Genomic DNA, 15,183 nt, shown 5'->3' with positions numbered 1-15,183 from the left:
AAAGATTTAATGATTTTAACGGACTACAGTTCTAGACAAAATAAAATCTCCATCCTCTAAGCTACACTAGCTTCCATGTCTGCTCCTCGATACAACACAAACTACTTTTCCCTACCTTCAAACATCTCTATTGTGGTTTAAATGTTTTATTTGTTGCATTGTATTTTTGATGAAATTTTGTGTACCACCCAGAAAAACGTAGGGTCGAAGGCCACAATGAAATGGCAACAAAAGTGTGTTTTCATCAGATGTGTGGCGATCCAATCACATGCATTTTTCTAAGTTCATGGCACCTGAAATCAACCACTGCATCCCCAAATGGCAGACCTTTTATTTTGGTTGGATATGTTGATCTAGAGACCTTTCTCAACAAGAAATATTTTTGTTGCCATCTTGAGGAATTACTACAAAATGACAGATTTGGTTGGTGAACTGACTTTATCTTCCCACTTACCCTCATCCGACTCTTGCCTTCTTTTGTCGAACTTTAGCTTACTCAGTAAAAAGCAGCAGACATTAATGGTGCAATACATAATATTGAAATTGCATGAGATCATCTGATCCGGCTTGTTCTCATGAGATTTAACTCGAAATGGTTAAGTGCTTTGAGAAAAGATGTAAGCGCAAACGCACTGCCTGGCTTCCATTTGGGCAGGGATGGGAAACCTGTGGTCTTTCCAAACAAGACACTGGACTCCGATTCTCACCTGCCACAGGAGTGAATGGCCAGGGAGAATGGGAATTGTGGTCCCAAAATGACTGAAGGTTCCCCATTCCTCTCCCAAGGCTGCTTTCTCCATGTGTGTACGTGTACACACACATGCACAAAAGAAAATATCCAGTGTTTTAATGAAAGCTTAAGCATGCACCCAGCAGCCTGGTTTTCCTACGTTGCCAGGCAATTTTTCTTCTCCAAGGCAACCAATAAAAAGGGGGGGTCACCTCGTCCGAGCCATTAAGTGTTCCAAGCAACCACAGCAAACACTTTAGGATTTTTCTGAAACGGGGAGGAAAACGGAAACTCAACTTCCCCGCCTGGCAGTGCAGCACAAAAAGGATGCAGAGCACCATCGTTTAGAGGCAGTTTTTATTAGAAGAAGGTGACATCTAAAAGGATACAGTACAAAAAGAAAAAAAGGAAAGAAAAAAGATTTGGTCCACGGGGAGGGAGATGGGAGAGAAGAGAGCCACGAAACACAAAAGCATAATAGGGAGCAGTTAAAAGCAGCTACACTTTGCCGAGCCAGTCAGTCTCCGAGCTTCCTTCATCTATACTTGCCCTGAGAGCCTGTGGCAGCTACGTTAAGGCACCGGGGTTCTATTCCCTGGTACCACAAAGCGGGGTTTGGTGGTGGACGGGGAGGTAGGCAAAAAGGGCGAGGTGGTCTTTCATATGGCAAAGACGAGACAAGAAGGATAGAGCCTCTCACTCTCTGAACATGGACGCATACACAAGGGAATAGGGCCACCCGGACTCCTGAATTCAAAGCGGCCCCCTAGCCTCATTCCAGGAGGTGGATGAGGAAGAGGGGCTTGTCAGTAACTTGATTTTTTTATTTTTTTGCAGCTAGTGTCATAAGAGTACAAGCAGCTGGGACCTGTCCAGCTGCATTACAGTCCCAAAAACCAGTCTGCAGAAAGATGCAGCTCCGCCCAACCCCCCCCCCCCCCACAGCAGGTGCCTGGGACCAACCTTCCAGCCCTAAACAACCACGTCAGAAGTGAGTGGCTGCTTTGGCCAACTTTGGCAGAAATTCCTCCCAGGTCAAGAACACCTGCCTGCCATCTCTCCCCGCTCCGTCAGTTCCGCACCCTGTAATTCGCTCCAGAAACCTGCTCTGTGCCAAATTAGGTGAGGAAGGCATTAGGAAAGCAACCGTTACTGGGAAGGTGCCCTTCCGCCAAGTTCTGTGGATCTAGAGAGTTGCTGGGTGGGGAGGAGGGAAGGAGAAGCATTTAGGAATTGGGATGGAGGTAGGGGTGAGATGAAGAGGCCCCTCCTCCCCCGCCGGGGGGGGGGGGCAATGATTTGGGATGACCACTGTGGAACAGGCCTAGGCCCAAGACAGCATCTGGGCCTCTCCGCCAGCTATCCCATTCGAAAACGAAAAGCAAAACACCAACATGAAGTTAAGACAGATACAAGTGTTGCGACGCTGCAGACTCCTTGCCAGCTTTGCTGTGTCGCGGTTCCCAGGGAAAAAGCCAGAGGGAGCTTCCGTTGTCTCATAATAGATGAATTTGCACAACATCCCTCAGCCCCTTAAAGGCATATGGAATCTGCGGCAGCGAAACCCTCCTGCTCCTGCAACCCTACAAGGAGCTGAACAGGCCCAGGCTTGTGCCCATCTGCCCAGGTAAAAAGCTGATGTGCAGACACAGCTTTGGGGGTGGAATTGGGGGCAGGGGGGGGAGTTCCTAGGGACTGGCAAGGAGGCCCTGAGCTTGCAAGGCTCTTAACTGAAACTGTTCCAAGCGTGGAAGAGCTTCAGCTAGAGCCAGGACAGGAGAGCCCTGGGGCTCCAAAGGCAACAATCGAGGAAGGAGGCCAAGCTGAAATACAAGACCTTTGGCGTGACACCATCCCCTCCTCCCCCCGAGGGAGGGGACCGGAGCAGCGGAAAGAGATGTCTGGAGAGGAACAGTAGGTTCTGTGCTGAAGTGGGAATTGTATAGGCCTGAGCAGTGAATCCCTGCAGTGTTTGGTTAGCCGTTAAGACCTGCTGGCTTGCTTGGGGGAGGCAGGCTTGCCTATGTGTTGCGGATTCCCAGGGCCTGCTCCAGCTCCTGCCGTCTCTGCTGAACCTGTGAGAGAAGCCAAAACGAGAGCTTTAGCATGCGTGTAGCAAGAGCAGGTGTTGTCCAGTTTCTGATGTTTCCAGACAGGAGGAAGCTAGCAGCAGACGCCACACCTACCAGCGACATTTTATAGCAGTGATGGGGGACCAAATGTCATTTGACAACAACTCAGACCTGCCCTTGCAGCCGGAGCTGATGGGAATCGTAGTCCAAACCATCTGGAGGTTACCATGTTGGCTACCCCTGCTATAGTCCTGGCTCAAGAAGTACTTCTTCTTTCTTTAACTTATTAAATTTACATATCACCCTTCATTCCAAGGACCACAGGGTTGTTTCCTGTGCTCTTCCCTTCACAAACATGTGAACTCTTAAGTTCTTTTGGGTGCCCTGTCCGCACCTCCAATTTTTACATCACACAATTTGAAATGTGAAACATCTTGTTTGGGGGTTTCGGTGATTTAATTTTTCCACACATGGGAATGAGTTAGGCTCTGAACTGCACAGGACAAAATATGAACCTGAAGGAGTATGGAAAATTATCCTTTATTCATTTGCTAAATGTGTTAAATATGCTCATGGCTGGCAGGGCCTTGAAATGCCAAGAGTCTCTGGGGTGCTTGGGCAACCAGGACGAAAGTATCCTGCCCAAACTGAGGAGGTGACACTCCATGATATGGCAGACTGTCCAGCTCACTGTTTGGAAGGGATCGCAGGGGATGAGCCAGTTTACCTTAGAGTAGAAGTATCTGCACACAGCCTCCTGAGCCCATGGCTGGAAGTAAAACTCAGCTCGGCGCTCCTCTTCTGGGTTCCCGACAACATCAGTCATAGCCTGGAAGGAGCATAGGGAAAGGGAGAGGCAGACTCCTTTAAATGCATCCATTCATCCATGAGCTAAGCCTAAAGCCCTCCCTTAAAAGGCCCAACAAGGATTCTAAATTTTAATCCCATAGGCTAGCCTTTCAGCCTGAAAAGAAGTGTTGCCAGCCCAAACAAAGCCAGGTGGTGATCTGTGCCCGAATTCTGCTTTGAGGCTTCTCACCTTCAGGTCCCGGCACTGGGACTGCAGCCAGTCGTTGATGAAGCCCTGGGGGTCTCTGGCAAAGCTCAGCATGAATTCCCGCTGGGTCTTCAGCTGGTTGATTGTTTCTATGGTCTCGTGGATCTGAGAGGGGAGAAAACGACGCACGGAAACGTTGGGAAAAGGGATGCAACAGCACCGTGCTGAAATGCCACCTGCTAGCAGAACACACATGAAGTAGGTCTGCAGCTTCCAATGTATCCTGGGGCACATTTTCACTCCTCATTGTTCTTTTAACGCAGAACATATTCAGAAGCAAGAACACACATTATACCTCTCTTCTTGGCCACCGTCTGAGTCCTTTACTCTGCTGTGGCAAGTTTTTCCTCTTCCTTCCTGTAAATTTGTACCATTTTATCCATGCACCCATTTAGCCTAGACACCTGGTTCGTTGCATCATTTCATAACAAGGCAACTGTAATCCCAACTCAGGGTCCCCCTTTTCTCTTAATTCAGCAAACAGGATAAAATTTATGAAGGGGTTTATACGGATCTATTAGCAGCTGTGTTAATTAAGGGGAGGGGGGAAAACCCAGCCGAGGAAGTTTAAATGTGTTTGAAAAACTCCAGAACATCAAAGGGCAGAATTGAAATGGCATTAGGATTGGGATCCCAAGGAGGGAGTAAGTCCCGTTAAAAACTCAGTGAGGTTTATTCTGAGTAAATATGCTTGCAAGTATGCAGTAGGGCTGGGATATTTTATAGCTGGCCCAATTGTGTCATATGCTCTCTTCACATGCACTATCCCCACAAGTCCCACCCCCTGTCCTGGTTACAAGTGGTGGATCCTTCAGCGGTTGCCCCAGAGCCTGAATCCTACCAGCCAGGAATCTGTTTTGTTTCATCCTTTAACGACAGTGACTGGGCAGCTGTCCCAGAGGCTCTGAAAGGCTGTCTCCAGGCCAGGAAGCTGGGAAAACCCAGGTTAGACTCCAAGGCTGCTCCAAGGTTTTCCACAAACATCTCACAGACAGCAGTTGCCCTTGAACTCTTTTTGCAAGATGCTGAACCGCTGAATGGGCATATGCTTATCAAGAAGCTGTCCGTTTGCAAGACAAAATAGGTAGTTTCGCCACTGAGATATCACACACCTGCATAAGAGTAGGTGGAATGCATTTTGTAGGGATACAGTGAAAATACACAAGGGAAGGGGGCCTGGATCAGAGTATTCTGTGCTCCCTTTTGGTCAGAAAATACCATTTGGAGAGTCAAGTGAGTCAGTGCAATGTGCAGCTCACCTCTACAGGCAGAGCAGGGATAAGAAAGAAGAAAGAAGAAAGAAAAGAAGAAGAAGAAGAAGAAGAAGAAGAAGAAGAAGAAGAAGAAGAAGAAGAAGAAGAAGAAGAAGAAGAAGAAGAAGAAGAATTTGGACTTGATACCCCACCTTTCACTCCCCTTAAGGAGTCTCAAAATGGGTAACAATCTCCTTTCCCTTCCTCCCCCACAACAAACACTCTGTGAGGTGAGTGAGGCTGAGAGACTTGTGTGACTAGCCCAAGGTCACCCAGCCGCTGCATGTGGAGGAGCGGGGAAGCAAAGCGGGGAAGATTACGCGTCCACCACTCTTAACCACTACACCACGCTGGCTCTCATGCTGGGGAACTTTTATGGGTCCATAGGCCACAATTCCCTCTGGAGGCTGCATTAGCCAATGGTGGCAGGGACCAAAAAATAAACAGTGGGTGCAGTCAATATGGGCCTGGTCAAATCATACTCTCTCATGCACACAGACACTCGTTCTTCCCCCGCCAGCAATCATTTTGGCAGTTTTCAGGCCAAGCTGCCAGAACGGTGCCTGTGTTCTTCAAGGCGCTTGCAGCTGGAGAAGCCTTCTCTCCACAAAATTACACACAGCAATTAGGCTTAAAACAGCTTTTCAATAGAAGACTGTTTTCAATCCTCGTTGTGGTGCAGAGGGAGAGTTTTCAGTGTACGTGTGTGCACCTGCAGGATTAGAGCCCCCCAAGCTATGACCCCCCCCCCAAATCACCCCCACACTGCAATTGGAAAAAGCCTACTAGCTCCCTTAGGAGGCTGTTCTCATGCCTAAAATCTGCAGGAGGGTGGCAGTTGGGGTCCCTAGATAACCTAAAGCATTCTGAAATACACAAAGCAGGGGATACATTGCAGGGATCACGCCTAAAGCCAAAAGTGCATTGGGTGCAATGGTCGGTGGACACCCGCCTCCCCCCTCTAAATTTCTTGGTTTTGTTTGCCAAGTGCGTAAAGCTGAATGCACACAACTTAAATCTGGGCTTATTCTAAAGGCAATGGGGAGAAGCTGTCTGTTTGAACGTCAAGGCTGCAATCCAATGCATGACATCAACACACAGCCATGGAAGAAACCAGAACTGCCAACTGGCGCCCAAGCATTATAAAGTTTTTTTTCTTTTTTTGCCCCTGTTCCCCCACCCCCAACAGAGTTGTGTAATGCTTGCTGTTTCAATGGATTTTTTATGACAGAAACACCTAATCTACACGGCTGCAGAACAACAACTTTAAAAGCTCACAACTGGACACGACGCAGGAGGAGCTGTCCCTTCTCAGACATCACAGAGATCAAGGCAAGAGTATTTGCACAGTGCAAAGACCACTTTTCAGAGGCTCGTTCCCACCTTGTTATCCAGCGCAGCTATCTCCTGCTGGCTGGCTGTGGAGAGTAGGAAAGAATTCATTTGGGTTTTCAAAGTGTCATCCACTTCCACATCAATGTCATAGCAAGCAGTTTTCTTCTGATCATTTGGATCGACGCTGGAGAAGCAAGACGAGAGAGAGAGAGAGAGAAGAGTGTGGGTTCAGCAGAATTCTCCCAAGTCACCAATGGAGATAACTGGGGAAATGAATCATCAAGCTGGGACGGACAGTCAGTAGCCTTGTTCAGGAATTGTCAAACTACAACTCCCATCGTCCCCAGCCTGCATGGCCAGGGATGATGGAAGTTGTAGTTCAGTAACCTCACTGCAAGAAGTTACAGGGAACCAGGCAGAGGGCCTTCATGCTAGTGGCACCAGCCCTGTGGAATGGCCTCCCATCAGTTGTCAAGGGGTTAAAGCAGGGGTAGGCAACCTAAGGCCCGGTGGCCGGATGCGGCCCAATTGCCTTCTCAATCCGGCCTGCAGACGGTCCGGGAATCTGTTTTCTTTTTTCTTTTTAACATGAGTAGAACGTGTGTTTTTATTTAAAATGCATCTCTGTGTTATTTGTGGGACATAGGAATTCGTTCATTTTCTCTCTCCAAAACATAGTCTGGCCCACCACATGGTCTGAGGTACGGTGGACCGGCCCACGGCTGAAAAAGGTTGCTGACCCCTGGGTTAAAGAACTACACAACTTTTAGAAGACACCTGAAGGCAGCCCTGTATAGGGAAGTTTTGCAGTGTTAGATGTTTTATTACGCTTTTATATTTGTTGTAAGCCGCTCAGAGTGGCTGGGGTTACCCAGTCACTCTGGGCACCTTCCAACCCCTTTAAAACATAATAAAACATCAAACATTAATAATAACAATCTGACCCAACACAAAAAAGTCACAATAACTTTGAAATAAACAACTTATATCAAATAAAGCAACATTTCACAATCCACTAGAATATAATAGCAAACAGTAAAATTAAATACCAGCAAATAATACTGGTAATTTAATAATAATAACAACCACCACCATCTGAAGGTCCACAGCTTACATCACCCCTTCTTTAACCATCTTAGGCAAAGAACATTTTTAGGTAGCATTTCTCCGCCTCCAAAAATCCAGTCTGCCCAGAGCTTCCAATTTTCTGTAGATTGATTTCTGCTTCTACATTAAAGTAGAAAGTTTGTTCCAAAGTGGTCGGTTTTTTGTCTTTGTAAATGTTTTCTCTTATGTCACGCTACCCCCCCCCCCCGGTGACAGTCTTGCGGCCTGCCTGGCAAAGATTCCCACGCCAAGCCCCCCCCCCTTGCGCCTTACCTGATGACATGGTTGATGATGATTGGTTCTGGAGGCATAAGCAAAGCATGCAGCCGCTGAGGGATCTCCGAGAACTTCATTCGCTGAGATTCAAATATCTGCAGGTCGAAAGGGAAGGCCAAGCAGCTCAGAAGGGCCCAGCTCTTAGGATACCCCAGAAAGACCCACTGCCTGGCCTCATAAGCTTTTACCTGCTGGAGGTACTTGTCACAAATGACGTACTCCCGTTCGTGAGGGTCCTGCAGCTTGTGGGTCTTGATGTATTGCCACAGGGCCTGGATAATCACTGGGCGGGTCTGGGTGTGGATGCCCAAGAGGCGAGCCAAACGTGGGTCCAGTTTGAACTGAGGAGGCTGCCAAGAAAAAGCAAAGTCTCAAAAGGGCAAGAACACAACTCTCTTATTTGCCTTGCCTAAAAACCGTAAAAAAACAACAACAACCCCTCAACTTCTGAGGGGGAGAAAAAAATTCCCTGTGACCATTTTGGCGGGGTGTGGTGGAGAGAAAACACTCATTATTTTAATCATCACTTTTGCTACACAAACTCTCATCAGGAAAGAGAATTGAAGCAATTTTCTGATTAAAAAAAAGTGTCCGTGGGAACACGGACAGGTCCAAGAGACGGTCTAGTTACAATTTTACCAGAGTTGCTGATATCCCTCCTAACTATTTCCAGAGGGGCTGCTGTGTTAGTCAGTTGTAGCAAAAAAAAAAGCCAAAGAAAACTGTGGCACCTTATAGACCAGGCATCCCCAAACTGCGGCCCTCCAGATGTTTTGGCCTACAACTCCCATGATCCCTAGCTAACAGGACCAGTGGTCGGGGAAGATGGGAATTGTAGTCCAAAACATCTGGAGGGCCGAAGTTTGGGGGTGCCTGTTATAGACTAACAAAATTATAGCAGAAGCTTTCATGGCCCAGAAGCCAATTCATCAGAAGGATGGGGTGCTATCTTATTTATTTAAAAACGTTTATATACCCCCTTGGCTGTAGTAACACCTCTGAGCAGTTTGGAACTTATCAGGTCCATCTATACACATGGGTAGCTAGAGGTGAAGTCAGAAGAAAATGAAACACAAGAAATACCTGATTCTGATAATTGGATTAAAGATGTAGAAATCTTTAATCATTATGTAAATGATCTAAATGTAGAAATCATTACAGCGACTGTTGACAGAGCAGTTGTTGGCTGATAAACACAAACATTATTAGTGGGGCCGAAGAGCTGGAAATAATGCCAATATATTTCACATCTAGCAACCAATGCACCCCTTGGGTTTCAGATTGTACATGGGTCTAGGAGGCTTGGTTTGGTCAGAACCAAGTATACACATCTAGAGTTAACGTTAAATGCATTACGTCTGGTAAATGAGCCACCATAGCTGCTAGAGGGCTATGAAAATTTGGGTCCTGGGCTTTTGAGATCTGCTCACCCATGTACTATCTAAAACCAAAGGGGTGCCTTGGTTGCCATTTGTGAACTTTTTTTTAAGTTCCTCTCCCTTCAGGCCCCATCTCAGCTGGCCCCGTCATGAAGGAGCTTTTGCCTACCTGGTAATCCAGCATCAAGAGGACAGTACAACGCACATTCACATCGCCAGGTCTTTTCACCTGGAAACCGTCGGTTTCCTGGGTGGTAGCAGTCCTATGCCACTAAGGTGGCGGGGAAAGAGACAGGCAGGTTGAGAACTTATATTGGTTTAGAAAGCTATTAGGGGTTAAGGGATATAACAAACACATAGGTTAAAGGTAAAGGACCCCTGGACGGTTAAGTCCAGTCAAAGGCGACTATGGGGTGCGGTACTCATCTCGCTTTCAGGATGAGGAAGCTGGTGTTTGTCTACAGACAGCTTTCCAGGTCATCTGGCCAGCATGACTAAACTGCTTCTGGCATAATGGGACGCTGTGATGGAAACCAGAGCTCATGGAAACGCCATTTACCTTCCCGCCAGAGTGGTGCCTATTTATCTACTTGCACTGGCATGCTTTCGAACTGCTAGGTTCGAACTGCTAGGTTGGCAGGAGCTGGGACAGAGCAAGGGGAGTACACCCTGTGGCGGGGATTCGAACTGCTGACCTTCCAATCAGCAAGCCCAAGAGGCTCGGTGGTTTCGATCACAGCGCCACCCGTGTCCTGAAACACCCACCCACAAGAAGCATCTTACCTCCACCAGGTGATTATCAGGGCCATAGAGGTCCTTGTCCAGCTCAATCACCAGAGACTTAAAGAAGGATGAGAACTTCCTCTTCTGTTTAGTAGCATCATACTTTGAGAGAGCAGACTGATGAAAATGGGAGGAGGGAAAAGGGAGAATGAGACCAGCAGATCCCGGATCACAGCAACCAATTACACAGAGCAGTCAAGCCTGAGAAACTAACAGGAACCGTGAATCATCTCTCAAAGAAAGATATGAAAGCTTGCTATCTGTGACCTGTCAAATGCCTTCCACAGAGCCAAGAGCAATGTCCTCTCTAGTACTGTATTGCATCCACCCCTCCTCAGAGTAGTATCCTTTATCTAAGGTCTTCTTTGGGGCTTATTGAAGTGTATGTCACTTGCAAGGGTTAGGCTTATGCCAGCTTCATGGCTCTCTCCCCCCCCCCTTTAAAAAAACCTGGAAGTTCTCTGAAGTTCTTAAAGCTGTGAAATTGATACACCTGACCATCGAAAATATAGACCTTATGAACTGTAATATTAAGGCAGATTAGGAATATGGCCTGAATGAAATCTCAGGTGCTGGTTAGAGATCTCCACTGTTGAACCAGAGAGTATACAATCTGAATCTGTTCAACCAATCTGTTTTGCTGCTTGCAATCAGCAGAAGCACTCGATGTTCCTGAATACAAACCAAAGAATTATCTCACAGTGCAGCTATGTAAAGTATGAGAAATTGTGCGATTCCAGGCTGCAGATGAGTCACATGCCACTTCTTGCAAACCCCCCCATTTTGGTTGTGACGGAACCCTTATTTCAAGCATTGGTAGAAGCCAACTTTCAGGACTGGCAACAGGCTAGGTTTAGCCACCTTGTCTAGTTTAATAAAGAACACCATGCATTACGAACTCAGCAATGATACATTTGCAAACTCTCTGCAGCCCTAAGTGGAGATGATGATTGTAGCCCTCACTCACATCTTCTAGCAGACGTCCTTCCACTCGGAGCTCCCAGGAGGCCACAGTGCCTTCTCCATCCTCTGCATCAGACTTGGCTGGGTTGAAGGTGTTAGAGATAAAGATGCGCAGCTTCCGCTTTTGCTAAAAAGGAGCAGCACCCAGTGCGCGTTAGTTGTGAAAGTGAGAACCGATAACCGTAATATTTAACACTTCCTCAACCCAAGGAACCAACTGGACACCCAAAAAAGAAAAGGGGTCTGCACAGCTGCTAATGCTCATCTCTGTATCTGAGATAGCTGCAGAATGAGCGAGGAAGCAGCAGCTAACTTAAACTGTGCCATCAGGGAGCAGTGTGATTTCTTCTGTATCAGTCAGCACCTACAGAAGCCAGGTCTCAGTTCATAACCTTTGATTAATCTACTACAGGAAGGAGAAGCGACTAAACACGGCCTTCTTCCATTTGCTTTGTAGGGTCTCCTGGCTTAATTCATTTCAGCACTTGAAGTGTAGATGGGACTTTGGTTTGAAAGCAACTCTAACCATCTTAGCAGGTATGGTTTGCAATAAGACAGGAAGTGAATACAGTGGTATCTCAGTTTTTGAATGCAATCTGCTCCGGAAGACCGTTCTGAGTTCTGAAACGTTCAAAAACTGAGGCACAAAGGGCAAATTTAATGGAGAATTTTTTTTAAAAAAAAAACCCTCAGCGGATGCCGTTTGACTTCCAAGGCACGTTTGATAACAGAAGCATTTACTTCTGGGTTTTTGGCGTTCGAAAACAGAAACGTTTGACTTCGGAGATGTTCAAAAACCGAGGTACCACTGTACATTTCTAATCGCAAATGCACACTTGAGCATTCCTATTTAGAGAAGCCCAGAGCCTGTAACTGTGCCTCAGACAACAATATAATTGTTATGTCTGTACTGGGCATGTTGACTTTATTTTCTATTGCTGTAGGAAAGATCAGTGTTTCTTATGGGGACTCTCCTCTTGTTACCTTAATGGGCCGTTTCAAGGCTTCCTGGATATCCAACCGCTTCCTCATGATGGTCTGGTCCAGCTTCCTCTCAAACGCCAACAAATCCATGTATGCCTGAGACTCTGGCACTAGCTCCCGGATCTAGAACAGAGCACAAGCACTATCAGTCAGGGCTGGCCTGGCTCCCTGAAACCGTGACAGACCTCAAAACACTTGAAGCCTCACTCACCCGCTGAGGTAGAATCTTATCTGCCATCTTCTTTTTCTTGGCACTATGGAAAAACAAAATTGGTAGGGTGGTAAGTCCGAAACCCTGCCTAAGCAGTACCTTGTAGACTGGATATGTTACTGAATCATATCTACTATTTGATCCATTTTAAATAAAAATAAAAATGCAAACAAAATACATAAAGAATACTTCCTACTATGATAGAGCTTTGTTAGGCGCTGCTGCTGAAAGCTATGAACAATTCTAAATGGTCAATGGGGTAAAGTAACTTACAGTTTATGTTAAAATTTGTAAATGTTTTTTGGTGAAAAATCAATAATTTTTTTAAAAAGAAACTTTCTAAAGGAAGCTGAATGCCAGTGTCTAAGAATCACAGCATAATCCTAGGCATATTTACTCAGAAGTAAGTTCCACTGAGTTCAGACGGACATGCTCCTTATTAAGTATGCACACAGCTGCAATCTGCAGTGGGGATCTTAATATAGGTAAAATTATTTCGCATCTGCAGCCTAGAGAAGCTTATCATATTAACAGCACCAGCATATGCAAGTATCAGAGAACACCACTTGGCTTGTTTGCTCTGGGTTCTTCCGAATCTCAGACACTGCACCTGATCTGCACAAACCACAATGCACCCACACAGTGTCCCATGCCAATATCTGACCACATGACTGATGTGGGAATTACAGACTGAGGGTACATGAATGGAATGTTGAATGCAGGAAGCTCCCATAAATACACGTCTGTCAGCAGGTCTGCAGTTGATCCATCTCCTTTCCTCCTAGTTTTTCAATGGCGATTTCCCAGTTTAAATTGTCTTCTTGAGGCTTCTCTCCCCCGCTCCTCAGTATTTTTTCAAGTAAACAATTTTTGGAACTTAAAAGAACAGCCAACATCCCCCCCAAAGATGCTGAAGTTTCTTAGCTTAAAAAGTGCATGGCATTTATGCTCTTCATTGCCATGAGGCTTGTGAAAGAAGAGGGTAATCTTACTTGTGGTTACGGTTCTGAACTGACTGTTGCTGAACTTGCTGGATCTGCTGAGGGGCTGGCCTTTTGCGAGACTGGTCCATTCCCGACTGAGCCATCCCTGGTCGGACTGAAGGGCTCCCGCCATACCCTGGAGGTCCCATGGCAGGTCCCTGAGGGTTCATGCGGCTGCCAGGCAGCATGCCAGGGCGCTGGGAAAATAAAGAACACAGAGGAACATGACTTCTGAAGAGTCTCAGGACATCACTGCTTCCCTTTAGCGAAACACCCCAAAGCATTTCCCTTCAATTCCATCAAGGGTATTTCTTAATCTCATCTGTCACAGTTGGTCCCAACAGAATCAAGTGGCACACTTTTCTTGGATTGTGCCATTTCAGCCTGCAGCTGGAGACTTGCAGGTTTCGCTATGCCTCCAACATACGAATTATTTTGTGTGCAGTGCATCTAGCACTACCCATAGAAGAATCCAGACATTTCCCTATTATTGCATTAAGCTTAAATGTGTGTGTAGATGTGGGGCGGAGGTAGGTATCTCTCCTGGTCAGAGAAGCATTCAAACAAGCAACTTACCTGCCCCCTGAAATGGTACAATCCAAGCAAAGCTTTATCGCTTGTACCCGCTCCTTGCACAAACCAGCCTTTAGCCTCGCTATCTCTAGAACACCCCACCTCCCCCTTTGGAATTTTTCATTTATTCATTTGAAAAAACCAAACCAAACACCTTTACACCGCTAGCCGATTTCATGCCGGCTTTAAATTTCTCTCTGCTTTCAAAACAGGTGCAGCTCTATTTTCCGTTTCCTTATGCATCACTTTTATGCAATAAAAAAACCCAAAACACGCAAAACCTTATAAATGAAACGAATGAAAATACCATAATCCAACCCCGCCCCCCAAGAAGATTCCCTTAATTGCATTTCCACGTACCGGTTGCTAATCCCCCACTTAAGGCCACAGAGAACCCGGATCTTCCTCCCCTCCCCACATCGCCCTAAATACCACCCCTTTCCCCTCCCCCTCGGCCCTAAAAGCTTGATCCTTAAACCCGCAGCGCCCCCGTTTCCCTCCTCCTTTCCTCCCAGCCCTTGAAGCCTCACCCCCATATTCTCCCCCCGCTTTTATTTTTCCTTTCTCCTTTGGGTCCAATAAATCTTATGCCCCGGATCCTCCCCTCTTCCAGCAGCTTTTTTCCCGTTTGCTCCTCTCCTCCATCTTCCCAAAGAAAGCCTCTCCCAGCCTCCGGACGCCCCGCCCACCGCCAAGCCCCGCCTACTGCAGCGCCGCCTCCCCCCTCGCTTCTCGCGGACGACTCGGCGCCCCGCCCACAGGCCCCGCCCCCTCGCCTTTCCCTCAGCCGGGCCGGACTGGGTACCGGGTATGCAGCGCCGGGCAGAGGAGAACGGTACATTCCTTGCCCCGGGGCCGGGCCCATCCGCACAGGAGGCCCGGCAGCCCCTGGGCCCAGCGCTCCCGCCCCGGGGCCGGCCCCGCCGCCGCCGCCGCTCGGAGCCACCGCCTGGAAGCCCGCCCGCGCCGCCATCTTCCCTCCCTCAGCAGTACAAAGCGGCGGGGCGCAGGGAGGGGAGGGAGGGAAGGAGGCGGATGTGGGGTTAGGATGGTTTTACTCGGGCTCGCTACCACAGAGGTGCCGCCCGCCGGAGGCAGAGCGTCGCCGGATTGGCCATAGAGCCCGGAGCCGGGCGGAAGGTGGAGGTGAGCCTGTCGGGCTCCCCCTGCCGTTCGGAGGGCTGCTCAGTCAGCCTCCAGAGGCTGGAACTTTTAACCGCTCTGCGGGGAAGGGCCGTGTCTCAGTGGCAGAGCGCCTGCCTTTGCAAGCAGAAGGTGCCGGATTCTAGATCCTGGAGCGGCATCCTCTCGGCAAGGTTGGCATCCCTGTCAAAAATATTGGGTTAGGCATACTGCCAGTCTGTGTGTACATGAATGCGTACCTTCCAATATTTCTCCTATGAAAATGGTGACGTTCGGTGCCCACTCACATCACAAAGAGCTCTCGGCAGCCCAGAAGCATCATAGCCAGACGCAG

The 15,183-nt window shown here is 47.7% G+C and overlaps 1 protein-coding gene across 2 annotated transcripts; it reads right to left on the bottom strand.

The window, feature by feature from the left end:
• Positions 1-1,070: 1,070 nt before the first annotated feature.
• On the bottom strand, positions 1,071-14,770 carry SMARCD1 (SWI/SNF related BAF chromatin remodeling complex subunit D1). Of its 2 annotated transcripts, none has more exons than XM_035103782.3 (13): positions 14,512-14,770; positions 13,143-13,330; positions 12,151-12,193; positions 11,940-12,062; positions 10,960-11,082; positions 9,993-10,109; positions 9,379-9,480; positions 8,019-8,180; positions 7,828-7,925; positions 6,496-6,631; positions 3,842-3,964; positions 3,530-3,631; positions 1,071-2,805 (listed from the first exon to the last, which is right to left on the bottom strand). In XM_035103782.3, exons 1-13 carry the CDS (start codon positions 14,677-14,679, stop codon positions 2,752-2,754), a joined length of 1,539 nt encoding a protein of 512 aa, XP_034959673.1. In that variant the 5' UTR covers positions 14,680-14,770; the 3' UTR covers positions 1,071-2,751. The 2 variants fall into 2 exon arrangements, with proteins under 2 accessions (XP_034959673.1, XP_034959674.1); XM_035103783.3 differs by lacking the exon at positions 14,512-14,770 and adding an exon at positions 14,237-14,386.
• Between the last annotated feature and the right edge of the window lie 413 nt (positions 14,771-15,183).

This window comes from Zootoca vivipara, chromosome 2 (genome assembly GCF_965207765.1).
Source record: "Zootoca vivipara chromosome 2, rZooViv2.hap1.1, whole genome shotgun sequence".
NCBI lineage: Eukaryota > Metazoa > Chordata > Lepidosauria > Squamata > Lacertidae > Zootoca > Zootoca vivipara.
This window is presented reverse-complemented; position numbering and strand designations above follow the sequence as displayed.